This window comes from Thermoascus crustaceus (assembly GCF_041956765.1).
Source record: "Thermoascus crustaceus strain CBS 181.67 unplaced genomic scaffold VTN00scaffold_5, whole genome shotgun sequence".
NCBI lineage: Eukaryota > Fungi > Ascomycota > Eurotiomycetes > Eurotiales > Thermoascaceae > Thermoascus > Thermoascus crustaceus.
Window position 1 is genome coordinate 489,284 of NW_027192531.1, and position 24,655 is coordinate 513,938.

At 51.2% G+C, this 24,655-nt stretch overlaps 8 protein-coding genes across 8 annotated transcripts; 4 read left to right on the forward strand and 4 right to left on the reverse strand.

Moving 5' to 3' along the window:
- Positions 1-731: 731 nt before the first annotated feature.
- On the reverse strand, positions 732-2,201 carry VTN00DRAFT_7756 (uncharacterized protein; the record flags this gene model as incomplete). The annotated part of the gene is made up of 4 exons (XM_069434534.1): positions 732-771; positions 852-1,253; positions 1,311-1,945; positions 2,064-2,201. 4 exons carry the CDS (start codon positions 2,199-2,201, stop codon positions 732-734), a joined length of 1,215 nt encoding a protein of 404 aa, XP_069286022.1.
- An 814-nt stretch (positions 2,202-3,015) lies between these two features.
- VTN00DRAFT_7757 (uncharacterized protein) lies at positions 3,016-4,837 on the reverse strand (the record flags this gene model as incomplete). Its single annotated transcript, XM_069434535.1, has 6 exons — positions 3,016-3,240; positions 3,308-3,405; positions 3,463-3,807; positions 3,870-4,256; positions 4,326-4,520; positions 4,573-4,837. The coding sequence occupies 6 exons, from the start codon at positions 4,835-4,837 to the stop codon at positions 3,016-3,018; spliced, it is 1,515 nt and encodes a 504-aa protein (XP_069286023.1).
- A 594-nt stretch (positions 4,838-5,431) lies between these two features.
- Positions 5,432-7,616, forward strand: VTN00DRAFT_7758 (uncharacterized protein; the record flags this gene model as incomplete). Its single annotated transcript, XM_069434536.1, has 7 exons — positions 5,432-5,697; positions 5,756-5,766; positions 5,848-6,003; positions 6,068-6,452; positions 6,509-6,593; positions 6,649-6,687; positions 6,735-7,616. The coding sequence occupies 7 exons, from the start codon at positions 5,432-5,434 to the stop codon at positions 7,614-7,616; spliced, it is 1,824 nt and encodes a 607-aa protein (XP_069286024.1).
- An 811-nt stretch (positions 7,617-8,427) lies between these two features.
- Positions 8,428-10,229, forward strand: VTN00DRAFT_7759 (uncharacterized protein; the record flags this gene model as incomplete). Its single annotated transcript, XM_069434537.1, has 6 exons — positions 8,428-8,622; positions 8,719-8,750; positions 8,867-8,987; positions 9,057-9,561; positions 9,643-9,936; positions 10,018-10,229. The coding sequence occupies 6 exons, from the start codon at positions 8,428-8,430 to the stop codon at positions 10,227-10,229; spliced, it is 1,359 nt and encodes a 452-aa protein (XP_069286025.1).
- A 633-nt stretch (positions 10,230-10,862) lies between these two features.
- Positions 10,863-13,871, reverse strand: VTN00DRAFT_7760 (uncharacterized protein; the record flags this gene model as incomplete). The annotated part of the gene is made up of 5 exons (XM_069434539.1): positions 10,863-10,877; positions 10,957-11,228; positions 11,378-11,624; positions 11,691-12,192; positions 13,120-13,871. 5 exons carry the CDS (start codon positions 13,869-13,871, stop codon positions 10,863-10,865), a joined length of 1,788 nt encoding a protein of 595 aa, XP_069286026.1.
- A 1,004-nt stretch (positions 13,872-14,875) lies between these two features.
- VTN00DRAFT_7761 (uncharacterized protein) lies at positions 14,876-16,089 on the forward strand (the record flags this gene model as incomplete). Its single annotated transcript, XM_069434540.1, has 2 exons — positions 14,876-15,122; positions 15,230-16,089. 2 exons carry the CDS (start codon positions 14,876-14,878, stop codon positions 16,087-16,089), a joined length of 1,107 nt encoding a protein of 368 aa, XP_069286027.1.
- A 1,067-nt stretch (positions 16,090-17,156) lies between these two features.
- VTN00DRAFT_7762 (uncharacterized protein) lies at positions 17,157-19,622 on the forward strand (the record flags this gene model as incomplete). The annotated part of the gene is made up of 2 exons (XM_069434541.1): positions 17,157-18,772; positions 18,911-19,622. The coding sequence occupies 2 exons, from the start codon at positions 17,157-17,159 to the stop codon at positions 19,620-19,622; spliced, it is 2,328 nt and encodes a 775-aa protein (XP_069286028.1).
- A 1,474-nt stretch (positions 19,623-21,096) lies between these two features.
- Positions 21,097-23,628, reverse strand: VTN00DRAFT_7763 (uncharacterized protein; the record flags this gene model as incomplete). The annotated part of the gene is made up of 4 exons (XM_069434542.1): positions 21,097-21,256; positions 21,313-21,977; positions 22,034-22,108; positions 22,168-23,628. 4 exons carry the CDS (start codon positions 23,626-23,628, stop codon positions 21,097-21,099), a joined length of 2,361 nt encoding a protein of 786 aa, XP_069286029.1.
- Between the last annotated feature and the right edge of the window lie 1,027 nt (positions 23,629-24,655).

Genomic DNA, 24,655 nt, shown 5'->3' on the forward strand with positions numbered 1-24,655 from the left:
GATGTTCGACCTTCTTGGTGACCATGTCCCCGATCTCCGCGGGGATCACGTTGCAGCGCGACTGCGCCCGGGCGAGGGCCGCCTCGGCTTCGACGCAGCGCTTTATGTATGCCTCATCGTTGAAGACCTGTATATGCAGACACATAGTCAGCTATCCATTTTGTATATATCAACCGGTTCTGGTGTGGAAGGACGTACCTTGCGGATCTCCTCGGTGCCGAACAGCGTCCGGAAGATGCTCGAGTCGATGGCGCTGACGGAACCCATGAATCTCCGCTGGCTGACGATTTGAAGTCGAGGGAGCCTCGAGACGACCTGCGAGCGACGGAAGAGCTGCACGAACATCGACATGTCGAGCAATTGATCGAGACTGTGAAGCAATTGAAGTCCACAGTGCTGCCGGGCCGTAAAGAGACAAGACGTTCAACGAAAGAAAAGAAGCTAGGACCTGACACGCCTACAGAAGAGCCCTTGTAACTGAGACTTTTGATTGGCACCTAAACGTTTCCTAGATCTAAACTACACGCAGGATGAAGCTGTCGCATCGTCATCGGTGCTGCATGTGGGGCCTCCCCGCAAAAGCGTTCGCTGTGGATCGGCCCGCCGCGCTATTTCGTGGGGCTTTCTCTCCACGCCTGGAGCTCTCCTCGGCTCGTGCAACTCGGTCCCGCAAGCTGACCTGCTGTCGGTATACGCAGACAGCTCGAGATGAGCTCCATGCTGGTACAGGCTTACTCCCTAATGAACAAGGTTGCCACGCCCATTCCGGTGCTGTTGTCCCGTCAGCTTGTGCACAAAGAAACAGCATATGACGTATATGCTATTGCAAAGGGAGAAGACTTCAGGCTTACCTAGCGCACATGCTCACAATTCCAAGCTCCTTGTCCTGACGCTTCAACGCAGCCAGCAGGGTGGCAGTCTGTCTCGCTCCGGTAGCGCCAACGGGGTGGCCCAGGGCGATGGCACCGCCGTTGGGGTTGACCTTGGCAGGGTCCAGGCAGAGCTCGCGGATACAGTAGATGGTCTGGCTGGCGAACGCCTCGTTCAGCTCGAAGATGTCAACGTCCTTCTGCTCGATGCCGAGGTACATGTAGAGGTTCGCAATGGCGAAGACGGGTCCGATACCCATTTCGTCGGGGTCGCAGCCCGCAACCTGAGTGCCAACGAAGCGTCCGATGGGCTTCAGACCACGAGCCTCAGCCCAGTCGCGGCGGGCTAGGATCGTCGCGGAGGCTCCGTCGGAGATCTGCGATCTAGATATGTCTTCGTCAGCATCCCTCCAATAAACAGAGTTCTGTAGGAATCCTCACGAGTTTCCCGCCGTGCTGGCGCCATTCTCCAGCACCGGCTTGAGCGTCGACAGCTTCTCAAAGGTCACACCGTGCCGGACACCCTCATCATGCTTGACCAGCTGCCTGGTCTCCTCCTTCGTCTCCGGGTTGATATTCCGCGCCTCGATCTGCACAATCTCCTCGTCGAAGATGCCATTCTTCTGCGCCTCGCTCGCCCTCCGCTGACTCTCGACACCAAACTCATCCTGCTCCTTCCGGCCAATGCCATACCGCTTCGCGACGTTCTCCGACGTCTGCAGCATGGGCATGATGCAGTCACGGGCATGCCTGTTGGGCGACTCCTTCAGCAGCGGGGACACGTCCACGGGGATGCCCCTGGTGCCGTAGTTGCGGCTCATGCTCTCAACGCCTCCGGCGAGACCGACGTCGATCTGGCCGGCCTTGATGGAGTGCGAGATGTGCGTGATGGCCTGCAGACTGCTGGAGCATTGGCGGTTGACGGTGTGGAAGGTGGTGGTGTTGGGGAAACCGGCCGCGTTGAGGGCCATGCGGCCGGTCTTTGCGAATCCCAGCTCCGCGAGCACGTTTCCGATCATGGCGTCGTTGACGTGGCCGGGCTCGATGTTGGCTCTTTGCACGGCGGCTTTCATCACCTGTAGCCTGTCGTTAGAAACATATCTGAGAATACCACTTCATTCACCCCATTTTCAAGTCGATCCCCCCCCCCCCCCAAAAAAAAGAACCTAAGTAGTATATTTTAAATAAACGTACCGGCATCAAAATCTCCTCCGGATACGAATCCTTAAAACCACCCTTGAACGCCCTGGCGATGGGACTCCGCACGGCCGACAAGACGACAACATCCTGCGGCGTCTTGCGCAGGACCTCTCGCGCAGCTTTGACCAGCATCTTGAACTTCGAAATGAACAAACAGTACCTCCTAACCTATATCTCAAACCACAATTCGGGGTATCTCTCCCTCTCGTCGTGAACAGCAGGTCAAGTCAAAATAATACGGAGTAGAATAGTAGAAAGTTCGGGTATGCAGCAGCACCTAGCTCCCGATAGATACGGAGCCCCGGCACGGCCACCGATCATTCATCATTGAGGTCGGTGGGGCTGGGAGCTTTTCCAACATGGCCTGCCCCACGTTGTTCCAATCTCCAGGTACAACTTCGGAAGCTATGTTAGCTAAGGTTCCCGATCCAACGGGATCGATCGGGCCAAGGGACACAGCTGTTGCATGTATTCGTCAAGCTCCCGGGAGCTTTTCAAGATTCAAGTGTTGCGGGGCAGTGCTGTTCCATGTCCAAAGAATACTGGGGATAATTACTAGAAAATAGTTATAAGCTGAAGCGGTAGTGCCGAGAGTATCTGTTCCGATCCGAACTTGTCCAGTTAAGGGAAATTGACGTAGATCCATGGATGCCCGGAAATTCTCCGATCGGACTTAAGATGTACGACGGAGATACGAGGACGCGAGTCAGTCTCGTTATCGCAAAACTGAACACGAGAATTTTTTTTCAAGAAATGGGATGAAATCTATAGAATCAATAGTGAATATTATTACTTTAACAAAAAAAATATATGTGGCGTTATCATTTACTATAAAAACAGCGTTATCTATTCCACATGGAACGATATATATATATATATATATATATGCCATGCAAGATGCAAGTCAAATCAAGTCATAGATCGTTCACTGAACCCGTAATCATCTTTAGTAGGTCTTCAGGTCGTCCGCGACCTTGAACGGCGCGGCGGTCTTGCTGCGGACCTCGTCGACGGTCACGCCCTCGGCGACCTCCGTCAGGACGAGACCCTCAGTCGGGCTGACGTCGAACACGGCCAGGTCGGTGATGATCTTCGACACGCAGCGGGGGCCGGTCAGGGGAAAGGTGCACTCTTCCAGAATCTTGGGGTTGCCCTTCTTGTCGGTGTGCTCCTGTAGGTGGAACATCACGGTTAGCTATGCTTTTTGGGCTTTAAGTGCTGGATGCGGGTTCACGTACCATGGTAACAACAACCTTGGTCTTACTGGGGTTGGCAACCAGGTCCATGGCACCGCCAATACCCTTAACCTTGCCAGGAAGCATGAAGTTGGCCAGGTCTAGACGTTGTTAGTATAGGCATTAGGAAATTTTCCATGAAGGAAGAAAGAACATACCTCCGTACTGGCTAACCTGCAGCGCTCCAAGCATAGTAAGATCGATACGTCCAGCGCGAATCATTCCAAAGCTCTCGTGCGATCCAAACAGAGATGCACCACGGCCCAGAGTGACAGTCTCCTTGCCAGGGTTGATCAGGTCCGGGTCCTCCTCACCAGGGCGAGGGTAGCCACCGAGACCCAGGATACCGTTCTCAGACTGCAGGACGACCTCGACTCCCTCAGGAAGGTATGCAGGGGCGATCAGAGGCATTCCAATACCGAGGTTAACGTACATTCCGTCCTTGAACTCCTTCGCGGCCCGCTTGACGATGCGTTCACGACGAACAGTGGCGTCACCAGAGCCTGAACAAGGGTTATGTGAGCTAAACATATCCACGGAAGTATAAAAGTCACTTGGAACTTACCGGCCTGGAGCATCGCGTCAGGGTCTTTGGCGAAAGTGAGCTTCTCGATCTTCTTTTCCACGGTGCTCTTGATGACCTTGCTGACGTAGATGCCCTGGAGATGAACGTTCTCGGGTGCGATCTCACCGACCTCGACGATCTCATCCGCCTCGACAAGGGTAACCTTAGCGTTCTTGGCCATGGCCTCGTTGAAGTTGTTCATGGCCTTGCGGAACTGGCAGTTACCGAGCTTGTCGGCCTTGTGGACCTTAACCAGAGCGTAGTCACCGAAGATAGCCTCTTCCAGAACGTATTGCTTGCCGTTGAATTCACGAGTTTCTTTGGGCTTCGACTTTTCCGCGACAGTACCATCCTTGTTGTAGCGTACGGGGAGTTCACCAGTTTGCACTGTGCATGCATATGTTAGCCAACCAGACGACTGACTCAACACATGAAACAACACGAGCAATAGCTTACCGATTGTTCCATATGCGGCCGGGGTATAGAAAGCAGGCACACCCGCAGCTCCAGCAGCACACTTCTCGGCGATGGTGCCTTGAGGAGTGAGCTCGAGCGACAGGTCTCCACTGAGGTACATTTTCTCAAACACCTTGTTTTCACCAATGAACGAGGCAATCATCTTGCTAATCTGTCCAGTTTCGAGCAATTGACCTATATAGTGGTTAGATGATGCTTGGTCGACGAGCTGACTACTATGACTTACCAAGACCGACACCGGGCATGCCTGCATTGTTGGACACCACGGTGAAGTCCTTGAGGTCGGGACGATCACGCAGAGCATTGATCAGAGTGTTGGGAACACCAGAGAAACCAAAACCTCCAACCAAAACGGTCGAGGAGCCTTTCACATCCTTGACAGCCTCCTGGGCCGATGGGCATATCTTGTCAATGGCCCGCTGGGGGGCGGACACGGAGAAGTTCCGCCGCCATAGCGGGCGAAACACCGAAGTGTAGGGCTTCGCCTTCATACTGAGCAGTTCAGCCTGTCATGCAGGATGTGAAACGGCTCGTATGAGAGGAGATAAGTAGGAAAGAAGAAGAACGAAGGAAATCCCAAGACCTAAGAATCGGAGGACCTTCGGCTTTTCCATCGGCTAGGGACTCCCGCCAAACAGGCGCCTAATTAGTCTTTATCCGGTGCGCGCTCCGCACCCCACAGGGCCTGCCGGTCGGCTCCCGTTCGGTGGTGGGGTCGGAAGCTGTAGGCGGTGAGACAGCTGCATCAGCTATGTTAGGGCTACGGTAGCTGTCGCCCTGGGCGAAACACCATCTCAACTGCATAGTCGAAATATCCCCACCACTCTCACACCACCACGGTGCTTCCGTCCTGCGACAGGGATCTCTGGCAAATGCCAGACGGACGCGAAGTCTCTGCATATGCCACCCCGGTTACTCCGCATCTCGGTTGTCTGGGGAGCGCTGGTTTTCCGCAGTAACCCCACCATGTCAGCTATATCAATCGAGATGTCTCGAGCTGGGATGATGATTCTGGCTTCTAAACAAGATATCCAACGACTCTCTTAGATCAGCACTTAGCTGTTCGTTTGAAACTGCACGCAAACATGTCATCCCAGAAGCAAGCCGTTCCCCCAACGCCACTGCTCGAGGAGAAGCATAATGGAATCCCAGCCAGACTCTTCGACAAGGCACAGAAGACCAAGGCCCGGATCCTTGACATAGCGACCAAAACCCAGGTTACGAGGCGCAGGGAACCAGCCATTCCTCAGGGCATTGAAAAGGGCAAGTTCTTGGAGGCGCTCGAGGACCTCTCCAGACAGCTTAGAAAAGAGAACGTCGAGATTGTAGACAAGCCACTAAAGGATGGCTGGTGAGTTGATCTAGTCCTAACTCAATGACGATTTAACGTCCTGATAATGCTTCATCAGGTATATGGAAAGTTAGTCTCAGATTCCCCAAGTCGTAAAAGAAAGGAAGAGAAACGTAAGAAACGCGTCCAAGTTATGTTGACAAAATATAGATCCGAATACTCACGATTCAATGCATGTTCTGGACGACGAAGAGTTCATTGCCTCTGCAATCGTCTACCCCGGCGACACGGCTGAGGTGCAGAAAATCGTCCTTTGGGCGAACAAGCATCATATTCCCATTTTTCCCATTTCTATCGGGAGGAATTGTATGGCTACTTTCTTATCTTATCCACTGCGATGCCTTATCTAACGCCAGTCCTGTAACTATAGTTGGCTATGGTGGGGCAGCACCCCGCGTTCGCGGATCCGTCGTCGTCGATCTTGGGCGGCGCATGAACAAGATCCTCGACATCAACCCGGACGATTGCACCTGCTTGGTGGAGCCTGGAGTGACTTTCTATGCGCTGTACGAGGAGATCCAAGCCAGGGGCTACAAGCACCTGTGGATCGATGTCCCGGACCTTGGTGGTGGTTCCATACTGGGAAACACCCTTGACAGAGGAGTGGGATACACTCCCTATGGCGATCATTGGACCTTCCATTCCGGACTTGAGGTTGTCCTTCCTACTGGAGAAGTGATCCGGACAGGAATGGGCGCGCTGCCAAATAACAATAGCTGGCAGATTTTCCCATACGGCTTTGGTCCCTATGCTGAGTGAGTTTCCGAGCGTCTGAATCTCAACGGGTGCAGTGATTAACACCGTTGCCTAGTGGTATATTCTCACAATCCAACTTTGGCATTGTCACAAAGTTGGGAATGGCTCTGATGCCTGATCCTGGCGGCTATGAAAGCTATGTAAGTCGTGGTGGTTTTCGGTACTACTGACGATCGAGCTAATGAGCTACAATAGTTGTATACTTTCCAGAAAGAAGAGGATCTGACACAGCTAGTACGTGACCTTATATCCACTAGGAAATTCGCTCACTGGTATTTAAGGTTGAAATCATTCGCCCACTGAGAATCGCAAATATACTGGAGAATGTCGCGCAACTCAGACATGTCGTCGAGCAGATTGCTTGTCTAGGAAAGCCACGCAGCACGTACTGGCAGGGCGAGGGATCCATGCCCGACGACGTCATACACGAGGTTGCCAAATCATTGAGCCATGGCGACTGTACCTGGCTGTATTACGGTATGGCCTACGGTCCAAAGGAGATAAGGCAGTACAAGCTCGATATTATCCACAAAGAATTCATGAAGATTCCCGGTGCCCGCCGGATCGACCCTTCAACCTTGCCCAAAGACGACTATTTCTGGTCCAGGGACCGCATTGCCTCTGGCGTCCCTGACCTCGAGGAACTTGCCTGGGTCAACTGGCACCCGAACGGCGCGCATATCGCATTCAGTCCTGTTTCCCCCGTTCGTGGCGTCGACGCGACAAAATTGTGGAAAATCGCAAAGACCCGATGCAACGAGAACGGTCTTGATCTCTTCCCGACCTACGTCGTCGGACTGCGCGAGATGCACCTCATCGTTGAGATTGTTTTCAACCGCGATGACCCCAAGATGCGGAAAGCGATCCACGACTGCATGCGTGCGATGATCGACGACGCCGCAAAGGAGGGTTACGGCGAATACCGTACTCACCTGGCTTTCATGGACCAGATTGCCGGGACGTACAATTGGAATGATAACGCACTCATGAAATTTAATCAGCGCCTCAAGGACTGTCTCGACCCGAATGGTATCTTGGCTCCTGGGAAATCTGGGGTCTGGCCAGCCAGGTATAGGGGACGGGGTTGGGAGCTGACCAAGGAGGGGCGCGAGACGTCCGAAGGGAACGGGGTTGCCCCGCCTTCAGCGAGTACGAAGCTGTAGCTTTTGAGCTAGACGCTGCAGAAGTTGGGATGAAAGTGATGCAGTTCGTCCATCGATGCTACGAAAAACATCCATTCTTTCGTTTCAATCGAAACCTGAAGTAGTCTAGATCCCTTCAAAAATGAATCTTCACTCTTTAGTCGACTCAGAATTCACTAGCAAAGCGTCTCTTTGCTTGGTTTAATGCTTGTTGTTTGGGCTGGATCACCTTATCTACCTTTTATCCAGGTATCCGCCATCAGTGCCCCAGATCTCCGCCGTTAGGAAGGATGGGGAACACCCTTGACGATCTGGCACTCCTCATAGCTAGTAACCTTGATAAGGATTCTCCAGATCCAGGTTCTTTTCTAGACGCCAATCTCTGACGTTACGCTGTTCTGGTGTGTTTGTCTTACAGTTCTCTAATCGACGGTGGCGGGAACTTAAACAACACCGGTCATGCAAAATTACTTCTAAGGCCTCTGAACTAACCCATCTCAATAACATTCTCCTGCAACACTCTCCATCCTATTCCTTCGATAATACTTCATAAAATCAAACACTCTAAAGAGCAAAGACGACAATGTGGGGTCCGCACGCAGAGACCCACTGGAAAATCGGTTCCTGTTCCCGATCCTCGGTTGTGGGGCCTACAGCTCTGATTCTGCGGATGTCTTTCTTGGATGAAGATCAAAGTTGATCTTTCCCGAGTTAAGATACATTCCAATCGTGGACGATATATTACTTTCTTTCTTGTGGTTTTTTTTTCCTTTATTTGACCATAGGATGTCTATATAGAATAGTATCCTAATAAAAAAATACTGTCAAAAAAATGTACGGCTCTTCTTTCAGATCACTTTCCGCAGCGTTCGGGAAATCCGCCCTCTTCCCGTCGTCACGATATGGCTCGAATCGTTTTATCGTCCGTCGAGGACTCGAAACTGCGGCTTCAGCTCCGATCGCCGGGAAGGGGAAATTGCCTCTGGCAGGCATCCGGGTTCTGGATATGAGCAGGGTTCTTGCTGGGGTATGTCTAATAACAAACATCGCGGAAATTTGATCGCTTTGCTTCGGGACGGCGCGGGACGCATTTTGACTAACGGGGATTGGAACTATCTTACAGCCCTACTGTACACAAATTCTTGGAGATCTGGGGTATGGTCCATGAGGCTCTGTACGAAGCGTCCTTCTGCAGTGGCGGAACTCTTTTTTCACCAACGTTATTTTTTTTTACCTGTATTCCGCTAATACCAGGTTTTTGCTGCATGCAGTGCGGAGATTATCAAAATCGAGCACCCGACGAGGGGCGATGACACGAGAGCATGGGGACCTCCCTTTGCCAAGTACCTGGATGGGAGGGAAGGTCCGGGAGAGAGTGCATATTATCTTTCGGTAGGGATATATATATACACCAAGGAAACATTTGTCTCTGATCAGAAACACTGACTGGAGGAAACTCAGGTGAACCGGAACAAGAAATCCGTCGGCTTATCCTTCGCACACCCCGAGGGTGTCGAGATCCTCCACGAGCTCGCCAAGGAATGCGACATTCTCGTCGAAAACTACCTGCCCGGCTCTCTCAAGAAATACAACATGGACTACGAGACCATCCGGAAGATCAACCCCAGACTAATCTACGCCAGTATCACGGGCTACGGCCAGACCGGGCCCTACAGCAACCGGCCCGGATTCGACGTCATGGTCGAGGCGGAGTTTGGTCTGATGCATCTCACGGGTTCGAGGGACGGTCCACCAGTCAAGGTCGGAGTTGCGGTCACGGACCTGACCACCGGTCTCTACGCATGCAACTCCATCATGGCTGCTCTGCTCCACAGAGCGACTACGGGCGAAGGACAGCATCTCGACGTCTGCCTGAGTGACTGCCAGACCGCGACGTTAGCCAATATGGCCAGCTCTGTTCTTATCAGCGGGAAGAAGGACTCGGGCAGATGGGGAACTGCGCATCGTACGTAAAGCCATATCCCCCCAAAAAAGGATCTCAATTCCAAAATGGAAAAAAAGGGACGCTAACTATGACGACGAACAGCCTCCGTCGTCCCATACCAAGGCTTCAAAACCGCCGACGGTGACATCTTCATCGGCGGCGCGAACGACCGGCTCTTCGGCATTCTCTGCGAGAAGCTGGGCAAGCCTGAATGGAAGAAAGACCCGAAGTTCGCCTCGAACAACGAACGCGTGAAGAACCGGGTTGAACTGGAAAGGCTGATCGAGACCGAGACGAAGAAGCGGACCACGAAGGAATGGTTGGACCTCTTCGAGGGCTGCGGAATGCCGTACGCGGCGGTGAATGATGTTCAGGGCACGTTGAACCACGAGCACAGTAAGTACCATCTAGCCAAGTTGATTCCCATGACATGTTCACGATGGAGGACAAAAAGAAAAAGCTAACTATGTGCTGTAGCCATCGCACGCGGCATGGTCAAAGAGATCGTGCACCCCGTCTGCGGTCCTATCAAGATCCTCAACACCCCCGTCAAGTACTCGAACGCGGACCCCAGTATCCGATCGCCTCCGCCACTGCTTGGCCAGCACACGGATGAAGTCCTCCGGGAGCGGCTCGGTCTGAGCGACGAGAGGATCAAGGAGTTGAAGAAGGGAGGCGTTCTTGCGTAGATAGATCATCCCTTTTTGTTTTCTCTCTTTTTGCAAGAGACCCGGATTTTATGCTGTTATTATTTTTTGATTGTAAATATCGGGACTTGTAAATTATATACATACTTCCGTCGGGTTTGTTCAGCGTAGTTGAAGGTTGCTTCGGGCTTTAGCAAGCAGTCCCTGGGCCTGGCCCGGCCGCCTGGGAGTTGCCTTCACATATACCTTAGCTATATAACAGAGTTTTATTACTGGTCTGACCTCCTCGACTCTCCATTATTAATCTCTTATCATCGTAGCCAGCATGCACGGAGATTAAATCTTCCGATTGGATCTTGGATCAACTTAAGAGGTGTCGACACGTCCTCGGTCACCGTAATCTCGTATATGACGATAGATTTCCAAGACAGTAGATCCATATGTAATAACTGAAATAGAAGAACTCCAGGCATCAGAAAGTTAGAATTCTAGAGGACAGAAAGGGAAAGGTGAAAAAACGTTAGTTTCATGTCGAAAATGCAAATAAATAATCGGATAATTAAGTATACTATACAGTACAGGCACTTCTTACAATTTTGAAGCTTTCCAACTCCCATCCTCTTCTCCTTTACTTTCGCCACCTGGCTTGTTATAGTACTGCGTCATGTCATGCCTTCAGACGTCAAGGGCCTAGGTAGGTTAGGTAGGTAGACGAAGTCAGCATGACCTGCTTCACACCTCATCTACCTGATACAAAGTAAGTACTCACCAGCGCCATCTGATTTGTAAGCTCCTCATCCGTCTCCGCCTTCACACACAGTTTGAAGAACTCATCGTTTTCCCTTGTCTTATCCGGATCCTGGTCATGGAGACGTCGAAAATTCTCCCACGACATTGGGTCGATGATCTCGGTCCAGATCTTCTTCCGTACCTCGCTGTATTTATCTAGGATGATTTCATTGCAAGACCAAGGTGGATGCCCATTAGGGAGTCGTAGAGGCTGCCGACGTCGGCGATGCCGCCTGTAGGCCGAGGCCGCCGCTGCGGGTTGTTTGAGTGTAGTTAGCACGTATGCACTGTTCTGCATGACTTCAATGTCTATTTAGAGATCCAAGGAAAGTAAAAATAGGTAAAACATACAAAGGATTACACAGATGCGCCGCGTCCGCAGCAAGGATGACCCTCCCAACTCTGAAAGAAGGTGCGCATCGCTGCTGCAGCTTGTACGGGCTGATGTTCGTGATGCGGTACTCGCCCGGTTTGGGATTCCCCGGTAGGATCTCTCCATACTGCATTGGCTGTCGTTTGAGATATTCCTCGCGCGTAGGTGACGCGGTAGAGGCCGTCCTTGGTGATCTTTACGGCCATATACCAGTTCTTGGGGTCCACGACGAAGTTGGAGTCCCAGAAGTTGTATTTAGTGAAGTCGTAATATACCTAAGAGTAAGATACTGGGAGTTAACTTCTGAGACATAGGTGTACCACTTCCAAACAATGACTTACATTCATGGCAATGATCTGAGCATCCAACGTCTCTCCAGGATACTCAGGCCCAGACAGCTCTCTCCTCACCGTACTACTCGCCCCATCGCATCCAATAACATAATCTGCCTCTCGTCTCTGCCGATCACCTGTAGGAGTCTCAACCTCCACCCACGCCTTATCCTCATCCTGCCCAACTTTTACAACTTTGTGTGAAAATTCCACTGTCGCAATCGGCCCTAGCCGCTGAATATGCTCGTAGAGAAGCACCCCCAGCCTATCCCGTGGCAAGACGACAAGCTTATACGGATAATCATCAGGGAGGTATTCATTCGTCCCGCTCGGGATGAATGTCCCATCGGATTTCCGCCACGTGACGCTCCTGGGGTGGAAGCCTCTCTGTTTCACGTCGTTGAGGACGCCCGCTCGCATCAGCTCGTACGTCGCGGGCGAGGCGTAGTGTGCGGCGCGGGGCTGCTCATCGAGTTTGCTGCCCGCTTCGAGGAGTTCGATTTGGAACTCCCTGTTTGGCGAGAAGGATGCCGAGGATGAGGCCGGATGGGCCTGCTCCGACGATGATTACCTACGGAGTGAGGCAGTAGTTAGGCGAGTAGAACCTTCAAGGTGTAGATGTTATCTTAACGGGAAGATATTTTGGAGTACCTTCTTAATAGCCATAGAGGTTGTGGTGTATGCATGCAGTCCGATTTTACACCGCTTTATGGAAGACAGTTCATGTCTGATAGTTACTTCCCAAAAGAAACTCGGAATATCATAAGATAGGTATCTACCTCCCTAGACATCTTGCTGCTAACACCCCATCTCCCTGAGGAATCCATAGAGTGGGGCTCAGCATCTTCCGCTTTACAGAATACCGCCACACGTCTCATTGACACTGCAGGTCTCCTTGCTGCGGGGCTCCATTTGAGGGTCGTGAGGCCCGATCCCAGGGAATCGGATATATTGCTCTTTGCAAAAAATGTGGATGGAGTTGAATCTCCGTTGCGAATGCGAATGCGGGGGGCAGATACGGGGAATATGGGGTTGCATGCAACCATGTGGGTGCATTGACGTGGGGTAAATCCGATTGATTTATGTGCCCGGGAGCCCAAGGCCAATGATGGCAATTGTCGCAAATAAATTCCGACCACAGCGTAAAATGGTGAGGTATGTGTGAATTCATGTCGAAGACCGAAGTACCTAGTGCTCCACTACCAGCAGGGTAGTCACACATTGGATAAGATCCAGCTCTTTCACGATGAGTTTCTACTTCCACAGAGTCGAAGACTCGTGGAGAATGCACTGGGCCTTTTAAAGTCCGGCCATATGAAATTCAGTTGGTATAACCATGCCGTGCTTAATCTAGGCTATTGCGAGAAATCTCCATGAGCGGCTTAATGCCCTATTTGGAAGTTTTCGACCTCGAACTTCTTCCCGCACCACAGCTTACCAGAGAAACTGTTGCTGGAACTTCACCGGAGGAGCCGCGATCCAGGAGCTCAGCTCCTGCGGTGCTTTTGGTGCAAGGTTTCGCTGAAATGACTGTGACTGCGAGCTGCTGGTAGTGTCGAACATGCCATAGCTGCTTGAATTTTCAGCTTCTGAAGGCATATAAAATGGTCTGTCTGCCTCTCTTCTAGATGTCGACATCTGCGTGACAACATCGCATGGTACTGAGGCAGCCACCTCAGAAATCGATTGCGAGACAGTACCCTCGCTCTGTCCCGAGCGCATATCACTTTTTGCTCCATAGACGGATGGAGTAGGTCTCGACCCCAACTCATGGGAATTGGAATGATTTCCCTTGAACGCAGATTCCGTGTCATTGGGAGCCTGTGACTCCGAGCCCTGTCGACCTGTAGCGGGTGGACATGAATCGGCTGCTTCGATGTCTGTTTCGGCCTCATTCAGGGCTGGTGGTCTCGTATGGCTGAGGCAATCCTGCTGCCATCTCCGGATGTTTTCAACGGCGGTCAGAGGGAACGACTTCCAGTGTTCCACGCTCTTTTTCCCCATTGGCGATAAGGGGGCACAAGGTGATAATCCATCGTTGCGTGTCCTTGCAGCCGTCACGTCCTGTGACACGATGGACGACAGCTGTGTATCAGAGAGCTGTGAGAGTATCTTCAACAGAAGGCTCTCCGTTTCCTGTAGACGATGTTCCAGAGCCTCGATGTAGCCTTTTGCCGGACCTCTACTCATGAAGAATATGAGCTTATATTATCCTATAATAAACAAATGAATTGATGAGGCAAACACTTCCAAGACTCACCGCTTTAACTGCTCAGGCCAAGCGCACGACCGGTTATACTCGAGACACTGCTGACATGCCGGTCTGATTGACCGATCAGCAATCTTGGCTTGGAAATTTTGGAACATGCTTCAGAGTTGACACTCTCGTTATTTTCAAAGGGTGTCTCACCTTTCACCACTACACTGTATGCAAGAGCTAGCCAATCAGCAGAAGAGCCAAGTTGCCCGGTTAGGTAATCATCCCACATGAATAGTTATAGCAAAAAGAAAGATAACAAAATTGACGTAACATCGGTTCGAAATCGGCTCACCTTTTGCTTTCGTGCTCGGCAAGGATTGCAAGCGGTAGTAATACGTGATGCTTTCTTCTCCCGTGACGGAGGAGCCATTCTGAAAGGTGGCGCACAGAAGAGCTGATGGAACGATGTATACCTTTTATTCCGAATATGTGTGGTATTTAAATCTTCAATAACACGAACAAAGCACTAAAACCAAATAAAGGAGATGCGATTCTAGAGTCAACTGACATTTCTCCGGCTATATCGATCCTCCACGAGCACTTGATCGCTGCGAGTACTCTTCAGACGATCTGCGGAGGCGGAGACTTGGCGCGGCTGAACCTTTAACCGAGAGCTACCGTTGACAGACACGATGATGGGGCATCCGAGAGGAAAATGTACCCTCGGTTCTATCTAACTCAATTCCAGGTCCTAGTATCCTTGATAGGAGATATGCTAGCTCGGCCTGGATGAACGTTCAAGCATAACCCCGCTCGGGGTTGGAGGGCTCCCAAAGGAAGCGCTCAATACAAGTTTCTCAATGTCTCTAAGCCAAGTGAATACTTCTAGATACTGCGTCTCCTTTTCAAGAATTTATTTCTGTATTTATATTTTTCCTTTCGGGAGACAGCAGTAAACGAATCAAGCTCACCTACCTTGATCACAGATTGCACCATGGCTCCAGGAGCATCCTACCGCATTGCTTCCATCCCCGGTGACGGTATAGGCCCAGAGGTTGTTGGGGCAACGATTCAGGTGGTTGAGAAGCTTGCAAAGAAGCTAGGAACTTTTGAAATTGAATTTACGCACATTCCCTGGGGAACCGATTATTACAAAGAACATGGTCGATACGTCCCGGAGGATGCATTGGACACCCTGCGTGGGTTTGATGCAATCTTGTTTGGAGCCGTTGGAGCCCCTGGTAGGACCTTCATCTCATTATTCTGCTGTTATAAATAAAGATTCGAGTTTATGATTATAGTTGTATCCTTGAAGGGAAACGGACGGCTTCTGACGATATTCGAGCAGATGTACCTGATCATATTTCCCTCTGGGGTCTTCTGTTAGCGATCCGCGGCCCCCTACAGTTATACGCGAATGTTCGCCCCGTCCGTACATTTCCCGGTACCAAATCTCCACTTGCTGCCGCCGCTGGAGGGATTGATTGGGTTCTTGTACGAGAAAACTCAGAAGGTGAATATTCCGGCCAAGGTGGACGCTCTCACCTCCACCAGCCATGGGAAACGGCTACCGAGGTAGCAATCTTCACTCGCGTCGGTATCGAACGAATTATCCGTTTCGCTTTTGAGACGGCACGCTCAAGGCCTCGTCGCCATCTCACTGTCGTCACAAAGAGTAATTCTATGCGAAACGGAATGGTTCTCTGGGATGAAATAGCTGCCGAAGTGGCTAAAGACTTCCCCGATGTCACATGGGATAAGATGCTGGTGGATGCCATGACCGTGCGAATGGTATCGAAGCCACAGTCGTTGGATACTATCGTCGGCACAAACCTGCATATGGACATTCTATCCGACCTTGCTGCGGCGCTCGCTGGATCGATTGGAGTGGCTCCATCCAGCAACCTGGACCCAACGAGGAAGAATCCCTCACTCTTCGAACCGGTCCATGGAAGTGCCTTTGACATCACCGGCAAAGGAGTGGCTAACCCAGTCGCTACCTTCTGGTCTGCTGCGGAGATGCTCTCGTGGCTTGGGGAGAAGAAAGCCGCAGAGACATTGATGAGCTGCGTTGAGGATGTTTGTGAAGACGGGATTGTGACTCCTGACCTTGGGGGAACATCGAACACGCAGGGTGTCGTGGACGCTGTTTGCCAATTGATAGAAAGCTTGGCTTCTCCCCCTGTTAGTAAGGTTGTATATCACTAGTAGTAGTATGAAGGAGGGGAAGTTGTAGACAGGCGCGTGGAGGGTCATAACGCGTGGAGGACAAAGCCGCCATCAACAAAAGCGAGCCCTAGCCCTAGGCCCTAATGCCCTAGTTGGCCGGGCCGACCTTGCCTCCGACAGTTTATGAACTGGTAGATTGCGAGTTCCTGTTTAATGACATGGTGATGTGATATACCTACCCACATATACTTTTATCTAGGTAGTTTCTGCATAGAAATTAAATTACATAACTGTTCATGCTTCTTGCGATCAATGGGAAGTTCCGAGGTAGCAGCAATGTTTGAAGAGCTCGAGATGCTGTTCTGGCATTCTAGGTCTTTTTGGAATACAAGTCATCTCCCCATTGCCTGCACTCTATTAATGTATGTTTACATCCTACCCTTTACGATTACAATTATTGTCAGCATGCCAATATGACAGAATTTGAGATGAAAGTCGATGCGATGGGGTCTAGAGATATGGCGGGGCAACCTGAGCCCTAGCCCCGAGCCCTATGCCCTAGTCCAGTCGTGCCGCCGATTCTCTACCTCCGAGTTTTGCTCATTGAATACATATTATCTATGTTAATTAGATGTTCTTAAAGGATAAATAGAAAGCTCTAAGTCAGCTGGCGACGCTACCTACCTAAAGTTCTACTTTCCTGCGTAGAAGAACGGGAACGAGTGCGGGGTCAAGAAGCTCGGTTGAACTATCAGCCGTCTGACTCCAGCTGGTGACTCGACATCTGAACGCGCCATTTCTCCCATCCAACCCATAGCTTTCGAGAGTCACTGACGGGCAGGAGAGAGCCCCGGTCATGACCTGGTTTGACTATTCCTTGCAGGGGTGTGATCAGAGGTCTCAAAGGCCCTCAAGGCCATTCTGCTGACTATGCATTCGCAACGGGCTCATGCTGAGAGGACCAGAACAAAGGCGATTGCGTTCTGAAAACTCACAATATCGTCACTATTGAGTGATTGAATAATGCAACAGATTTAACAAGGTCTGTTACTGCGCGACCTGTGTTAGCCGTACCCAGCCATTGTGGGCACCATGTCTCATTCAAAATGGAGTCATGGAATTTCATGTCAGGAGCGTCAGAGGTCGGATCCCTGACTGCGCATTCGAATGATGAAAGCCAGTTTGTTGGCAGCTCAAGTGGCGTTTACTTTATCAATACAGTGCGGCAGGCCTTCTTGAAGAGCTTTGCTTCCAGCCATGTATCGCCAGGAGAGGAGTTTCCTCCAGCAGAGGATACAATCGTTGGAAGTGAAGACTCACCGGGTGGAAAGAACCATTCAGATGGAAGCAATACCTCAGGTTCAACAGTCGAAGAAGCTGGTATTCCTTGTCGATGGAGCTATGATCCCACCGTCGTTCGCGCGCTGGGAAAGCCTCCTCCGCTAGAGCAGGCGAAGGAATTGATGATGTTGTATTTCAGGGTTTGGCACCCGCTTTTCCCATTTCTACACGGACCAACTTTCCTGCAAGAGATGGAGTTGCTTTATTCCGAGGATGATAATCATCATAGACCTGCACGATCGATACACTCAGATCACAAGAATGCTTGCTGGGCAACGATCTTTCAATGCGTCTTCAATCTTGCGGGTCTTCTACGCCCTGACATCCATCTCCCGCCTGATTCGAAAATTAAGTCTCCAACGAACATTCATTCATTACTTGGAATGCTAGTCTACAGGCATGATGTTCCATCTTTGCAGGCCCTCCTGGCTGCTCAATTATATCTGCTGGCGACAATGTCGCTTCGCACGGCGTCAACTGTAGGTGGCTGCATACTCAGATCTATTCTCCATGCCGGTCTCCATCGTTGCCCGTTTCGCTACAAGGAACTCTCCTCTCACGATAGGCAACTGCGGAAGAGAATATTCTGGTGCGCATATGCCATCGATCGGTACCTGAGCCAAGCACTCGGTTTACCTCTTGGAATCCAGGATTCAGATGTCGACGTCTGCCTTCCGGGTGCCTCCGAACTTCATGATCCTGTCGTCTGTAGCGGGATTACGCCAAAAACGGTATCACATCACTCTGAAACTTCGCCTTCGGAAATTTCCTTCGAGAGGCCCAGAGAGGACGTACCTGTGGAGGCAAGGAACGAGAACTCACCAGGTCTTGCATCGTACCATCAGCTGGATGATGCTGAAGATCAGCGGCATGAGCAGCAGCACAATAGAGAAGCTCCTCTTGCCAACTATGTTGTGGCTGGGAAGCTGACTGGTAGAGCCTTGGAGCTGTTCCACAAATCTATACACGTCCGCATAGTCCGACGAAGCTCTGTCCTCTTCTTAATCTCAGATGTCCACAGGTGGTGGAATGGCCTGCCCCCTAGCTTACAAGGCACAACTATTAGACATGGGAAGGATGCCTCCCTTTCAGGCGATGAAGAGTCATTCGATCTGGGTCCGTTCTTTACTGTCCTCTATCAACATCTTATTCTTTTGATCAACCGTCCTTCACTATCACTCGATCCATCTACGCCAGACTTTTGTTCTGGTCTCCAAACTTGCATCGGCGCTGCTAGAGGTATCTTGTCAGCATTGAAAGCCCAAGTAGATGGAGGCCAGGCATTGTTTTGGCCAGGTTTCTTGTCAGCAGCGTGGATGTCTGGGCTGGTCATTGCGTTTGCCTGTCAACTCAAACAATATCTCCTTTCCAAGGGCTGTCGGTGAGTCCTGTTGTTCTTCTGCTTTATTGTTTGAGTCACTCTGCTTGAATTCAAGTTAATCTGCCTGTAACCTATGAAGAGTGTACAAGGAGTCAAACACCACGTTGACGTTGAGACTGCATGCTAACCGTTCATCAGGGAGATCAATGAATGTCTAGAAATCCTACGGATCATGTCCGGACAATGGGAGACTGCAAAGCACTGCCACATGGCGCTTTCTGTGCTATTGCTGAATATACGGCGGCAGAGCAATGACCAAAACAATTATCTTACATTCGACAGCCTCAATTCTGAACATTCTTCCACAAGACCAGGAAGGTCTACAACGAAGCATACTAACGCTGACGAATGTTCGAAATTTGGCTGTCAGAAGAGACGCAAACTCAACGGCTCGCACGAAACACTAAATCGGATGAGAGATCACAACACCGGAAACAACCAGCCGTCAGAATATTTAAGAGACAGTTCTCCCATATTGAATGAGACGACTCCATCGACCCAAGAGACACCAGGAAACATTCGAACGGAAGCCAACGGAGTCCACAGCACCCCCTCATGTCCCCTCAACCAGGGAACCTGCAATAGAAAAAGACCCCGAAACGCGCCATCTCAAAATTTCACCACTCTCTCTTCTCAGCCCGGAGGAGGGACAATGACAATGAACATGAACATGACCGGCCACCCGACGTCGTCCTCATCATCGTTGAACCTCAGCGGCCTCGAAGACAGCCAATGGCCCAGCGGATCCGCGTCCGCTACGAACTTCGACCTGAACATGACCGATCTGTTTCAGGGAGCGGACTGGGAGTCGCTTTTCGATGTGATCGGGCAGGGGAATCTGAATCTTTAAATATGTATAATTTTTTTATTTTTTTTCCGTCGTGTACTGTACATGTAGATCAGACATTCTAAATCTAAATATTTTCTACGCGACCATGCTTTATCTCCAATTAATTCTTCGGCATGATGTGACAGAATTGGAGAAGTGGTCAAGATAAATCGCACGTGTCTAGGAGAATGAATCTCGCTCTCTTTTTTCTCTATTTTTCTTGGGACACAGTTGGAGTAGAATCCGCGGAACTACATGAGTGTATGAATGGAAGACATTACGAATCTGATGTATGTATATAGATATACACTGTACATGTATGATCAGTTCGCGATGCTGATTTTATATATATATATAATTAGTTCACTTGATATTTACTTATGGAATGCATCTGACAGTACACCTTGTTGGCGAGAGAACGCGATATATATACATATCAGGCATTTATATAACCTTTTACCCCTAACCCTAGTGGGAAATACCTTCATTCAGATAGATTATCGCGGAAGTGGGTAGTCCACCCTCATGCGAGAAAACGAAGGCACCTTAACCCCACCAGATTAGATCAATCGTTACAGTGACCTTAGACACAACACGGTGTACGAACAGTCTGGAGGGGAAAAAAAACTTTTCAGGAAAGCCTTCGTTCATTCAATCGATAACAGAGGAATCTATCCATATCAAGATAAAAGGAAAAGACATCACACAAATAAAAAAAACCCATAACAACATGCAACATAAAGCCCAAACCATAGTTTTCCCTTAATTCCACCGCTGACCCCGCCCATCGAAAAAAGCCATTCATTCATTTCCATTCATCACAGCATGTCCTGTTTTTCTGCCCCGTTTCCTTCGTGTCTCTCCATCTTCCCAGGATGATGTCATCTACACGTGCCCCCACATCTAGCCACGGTGGCCGGCCAATCATGTCACATATGGGTGTAAGCGGGACAAGCGGCACGTGACGACCCCGCGAAACTACATCACCCAAAAGACACACAGGTCACGAGGAAAAAAAGATAACTCTATGATACAAATGCGTGAAATAGATACGGAGGTAGGAATGGCAGAAAAAGACGAAAACCTCCCCATTTGATGAAGATCAGTCAGAGAAACATCATGGCCGAACACTTTTCCGGTACCAATTGTCCCTCTGTTGTCCAGAAAATCCGTAAGCGCATCACCACTTGAGGGAAAAGGACAGCAGTGAATCGCATCTGCACACATACAAAGCGAGTTTAACTAGGGGACCTGGTAAACCGAATGTCGTCATCAATAGAGGAGGATGCGAGGACATCATAACAAGAACTTTTCGAAACCGGGGATATCAGGGCCAGGGAAAAGAAAAAGGAAAAACATTAGGTAGGAGAAATCCAAGAGCGGAACTGAAGTCGTGAAACACATCAATCAAGTCCTCCGAACGGGCCCACCTAGGAACCAGTTGCAACTGGCTTCATCTGCCCAGTGTCGGATATCAAGAATCGAGACATGTCATCTACGACTTAGCTTCCTCCGCAGCACCCTCCTTGGCAGCCTCCTTTGGCTTAGCGGATTCGCCAGTAGCCTCGCTCTCTCCACCCTTGTTCTTCATGTACTCATCATAGACGTTGAGGGCTTCCTCGACCTTAGCGCGCAAAGCAGCATCATCGTCGATCCTAAAGGATGGGTTAGTTGAAGTGTCAGAGAAGATGGTACGGCGAAAGGAACTTACAGGCTAAGCAGCTCGGCGTTGTCCATCTCCAAGAGCATACCGGTGATCTTTCCGGCCAGCTCTGGCTGTTGGGCCTGGATCTTCGGGTAGATGGCCTCACCCAGCATCTGCTTCTGCTGAGCAGGAGGAGCAGCGGTCAGTGCCTGGAGGGTCAAGCCACCAGTGGCAGCCTCAGTGCCGGGAACCACGGGCTGCATAGCGGGAGCATTCTGTCCGCGGCCACCCTGACCAGGGCGTCCCATCTGCGGAGGCATGCCACCACGGCCCTGGTAACCTGGACCACCGCGCATACCCTGGACATTAGGCATGTTTGGTGGCACACCCTGCATTGGAACCTGGCCACGGCCGCCAGCGCCACGTCCGAAGGAAGCTTGCACCTGAGCAATAGCCTGAGGGTAGCTCAAGCCGTTAGGAATGCCTCCAGGACCGCCCTGCATGGCTCCCATTGGGATGCCCTGACCGAAGTTCGGAGGAATCTGTTGGTTGGGGATGCCACGTCCACCCTGCTGAGCGGGGAAGGCACCGGGGTACTGGCCGGGACGTCCACCGGGGATACCGGCCATAACCATGCCGGGCTGGGGAGCAAATGCCAATCCACCACGTCCACCGGCGTTTGGCAGGAAACCCTGCTGACCAGGTCCGTAGAAAACGGTGGGCTGCATGTACTGTTGAAGGAGTTAGCTCAAGAAGTTCCTAAAAAGCGTATGTGGAAGTAACTTACCGGTTGGGGCATGCCAGCTGCGGCCGCAGCCTGCTGCTGTCTGATGGTGTTGCGCGCCTGGATGCTAGCCTCAAGCTGTACAAAAACGTTAGTAAAGACTCGCTGAGTCTATCTATAGAAAGTATATTACTTACCTGGCTCTTGCGAACATCCTTGCGCTGAGCAAGTGCAACGTAGAGGGGCTTGCCGTTGACCATTCTCTGGTTCATCTCAGTAACGGCCTTAGAAGCCTCGTCAGGGCTGCTGAAGCAGACGAAGCCGAAGCCCTTGCTCTTTCCAAGAGGCTTCTTCTCGGGCTTCTTAGCATCCTTCTTCTCCTTGTCTTCCTCCTTCTCCTTCTTCTCCTCTTTTTCAGCCTCCTCGCCCTCCTTCTTGGCGTTCTCCTTGTTGGCCTCCTTCTCCTTTTCTTCCTTCTTCTCCTTCTCCTTCTCGGAGTCGGAAACCTGCTGGAGGCGCTCAAGGTTGCTGGTGTCACGCATCACGCGGGCAGAGGTGATGGTGCCGTAGGGGCTGAAAAGGTCGCGCAGCTTCTCGTCGTCAATGTCATCAGTGAGGTTCTTCACGTACAGGTTGACACCCTGGTACTTGGACGCCTTCTCTATCCGGGCGGCCTCGTACTGCTTGCGGAGTTCCTCTTCACGCTCGTGCTTCTTCTGGGCACGGCCAACGTAGAGCTTCTGGCCCCGGAACTCCTTGTCGTTCAACTCATCCACAGCAGCCTGCGCACTGTCGTGGGTGGAGAAGTTCACGAAACCGAAGCCACGGCTCTTGCCGGTCTCCGGGTCGCGACTGAGGGTCGAGGACGTAATCTCACCAAACTTCTCGAACAGCTTGCGGAATTCCTCTTCCGAGACCTCCGGGTCGATGTTCTTCACGTAGACGTTGGTGAAGTTCGCCTTCATCTCCTCGAACTTGCTCTGACGGTCCTTCTTGGCAATGTGGTGACCGACGAAGACCTTCTTGTCGTTGAGCAGCATTCCGTTAACGTGCTTGATCGCGTTGTTGGCGGCCTCAGCGGTCTCGTAGTGGACGAAGCCATATCCCTTCGAGTTACCAAACTCGTCCTGGGCGACCTTGCAGCTCAGGATGTTACCGAAAGCGGCAAAAGTGTCGTGCAGAGCCTTGTTGTCAATGGCGCTGTCGAGGTTCTTGATGAAGACGTTGCCCTGGCCAGTCTTGCGCAGAGCGGGGTCGCGCTGGGACCACATGATTCGGCAAGGCTTGCCCTTGATGAGGGTGTAGTTCAGGTCCTCGAGGGCACGCTCACCGTCGGCTGTGTTGTTGTAGTTAACGTAGGCGTATCCCAGGGAGCGTCTGGTGACTGCATCACGGCAGACACGGATGGAGGCGACCTGGCCGATGGAGGAGAACAGCTCGAAGAGCATCGCCTCAGTCACAGAGGGGTCGAGCTCGCCGACGTAGAGCGAGGCCGAGTGGGGCTGGGTCGTGGTGGTGCTGCTGGTAGCAGACGTGGTCTGCGTGGTCTCAACAGCGACATTTTCAGAGGCACCAGTGTTGGTGCCGTTGGCACCGGTGTCAGGGGTGCCATTGGTGTTGGTCTCGGTGGTAGGAGCGGTGGAAACTTCGGCAGACATTTTGATGGTGTTACTCTGGATCGACGCTTCAGTCAACGATGGACTCTCACACGATATTGCGCAGCGGTCTTGCAACGGCTGCAGTGGTGCAGGCGCGATGTCGCGCGGGGAAGTTCAGAAAGAAGGGAACGTACTGTCTTCCGTTATCGAATCCGAGAGGAACGAGAGGTTGCGCCGCACCTTTAAGCAAGAAGTTGCAAGAAGAGGTGTGACTCGACGCGTTGAGGGGTGGTTTGTGTGTGAATCTCCACGAACGACGAGCTAAGGATTAGCGACGATGTGAAGTGGACGATCACAAGAAAAGAGGAAGGCGGCAGGCGAAGAAAACTTGCACAACACCGCACAGACAGAGAGACGTAGGGTTTTTCACAGATTTTTCGATTTTTTTGTTATTTTTAGGATGTTTTTTTCCGAAGGGGAAAAGGGGGCAAAGGGGAGAAATAGAAGGATGCTAAAGGGTAGCAAGAAGAGATGCGAGGGTGGTAGGAAAGGTGGTGGTGGTGAAAGAGCTTTTGGCCTTTGACGGGGTTTCTGGAAAACTCAAAGGGAATTTTTGTGAAGTGAGCCACTAAACCCGATCGGGCCACTGCTGCGGCGTTGAAGTTTTTCGTGTGGCAGCGGCAAACCGCTGCTCCCGTGACCGACTGGCGAGCTGATGCCGCGAACCGTGGGAAACGCCCGCCGAACACTGGTCTCTGCTGGCAATCCTCCAGAAGACTGTTGTTTCGGCCTATACGGACACAGAAATGCGTCTGTGGCAACGCTGTGGCGTGTCCTGACATGGCCACCTGGTTCCAGCAGCCTATGCCAGTCCTCCGTCTTAGAAATCTATGCTGTCCGATGGGGGAACATCTCAGAGCTACTACAACAAGTAATCAGACAACGCACAATTACCTTGGGGATTTCTTATTCGCCACGGACTCGGTAGATACATCCCAACACCGCGAAGACATGCACAAGGGACCCCCAGAGACGCCAAAACTATGCTATGATCAGAAACCACCACAGAAAAGCTCTAGACCCAGGA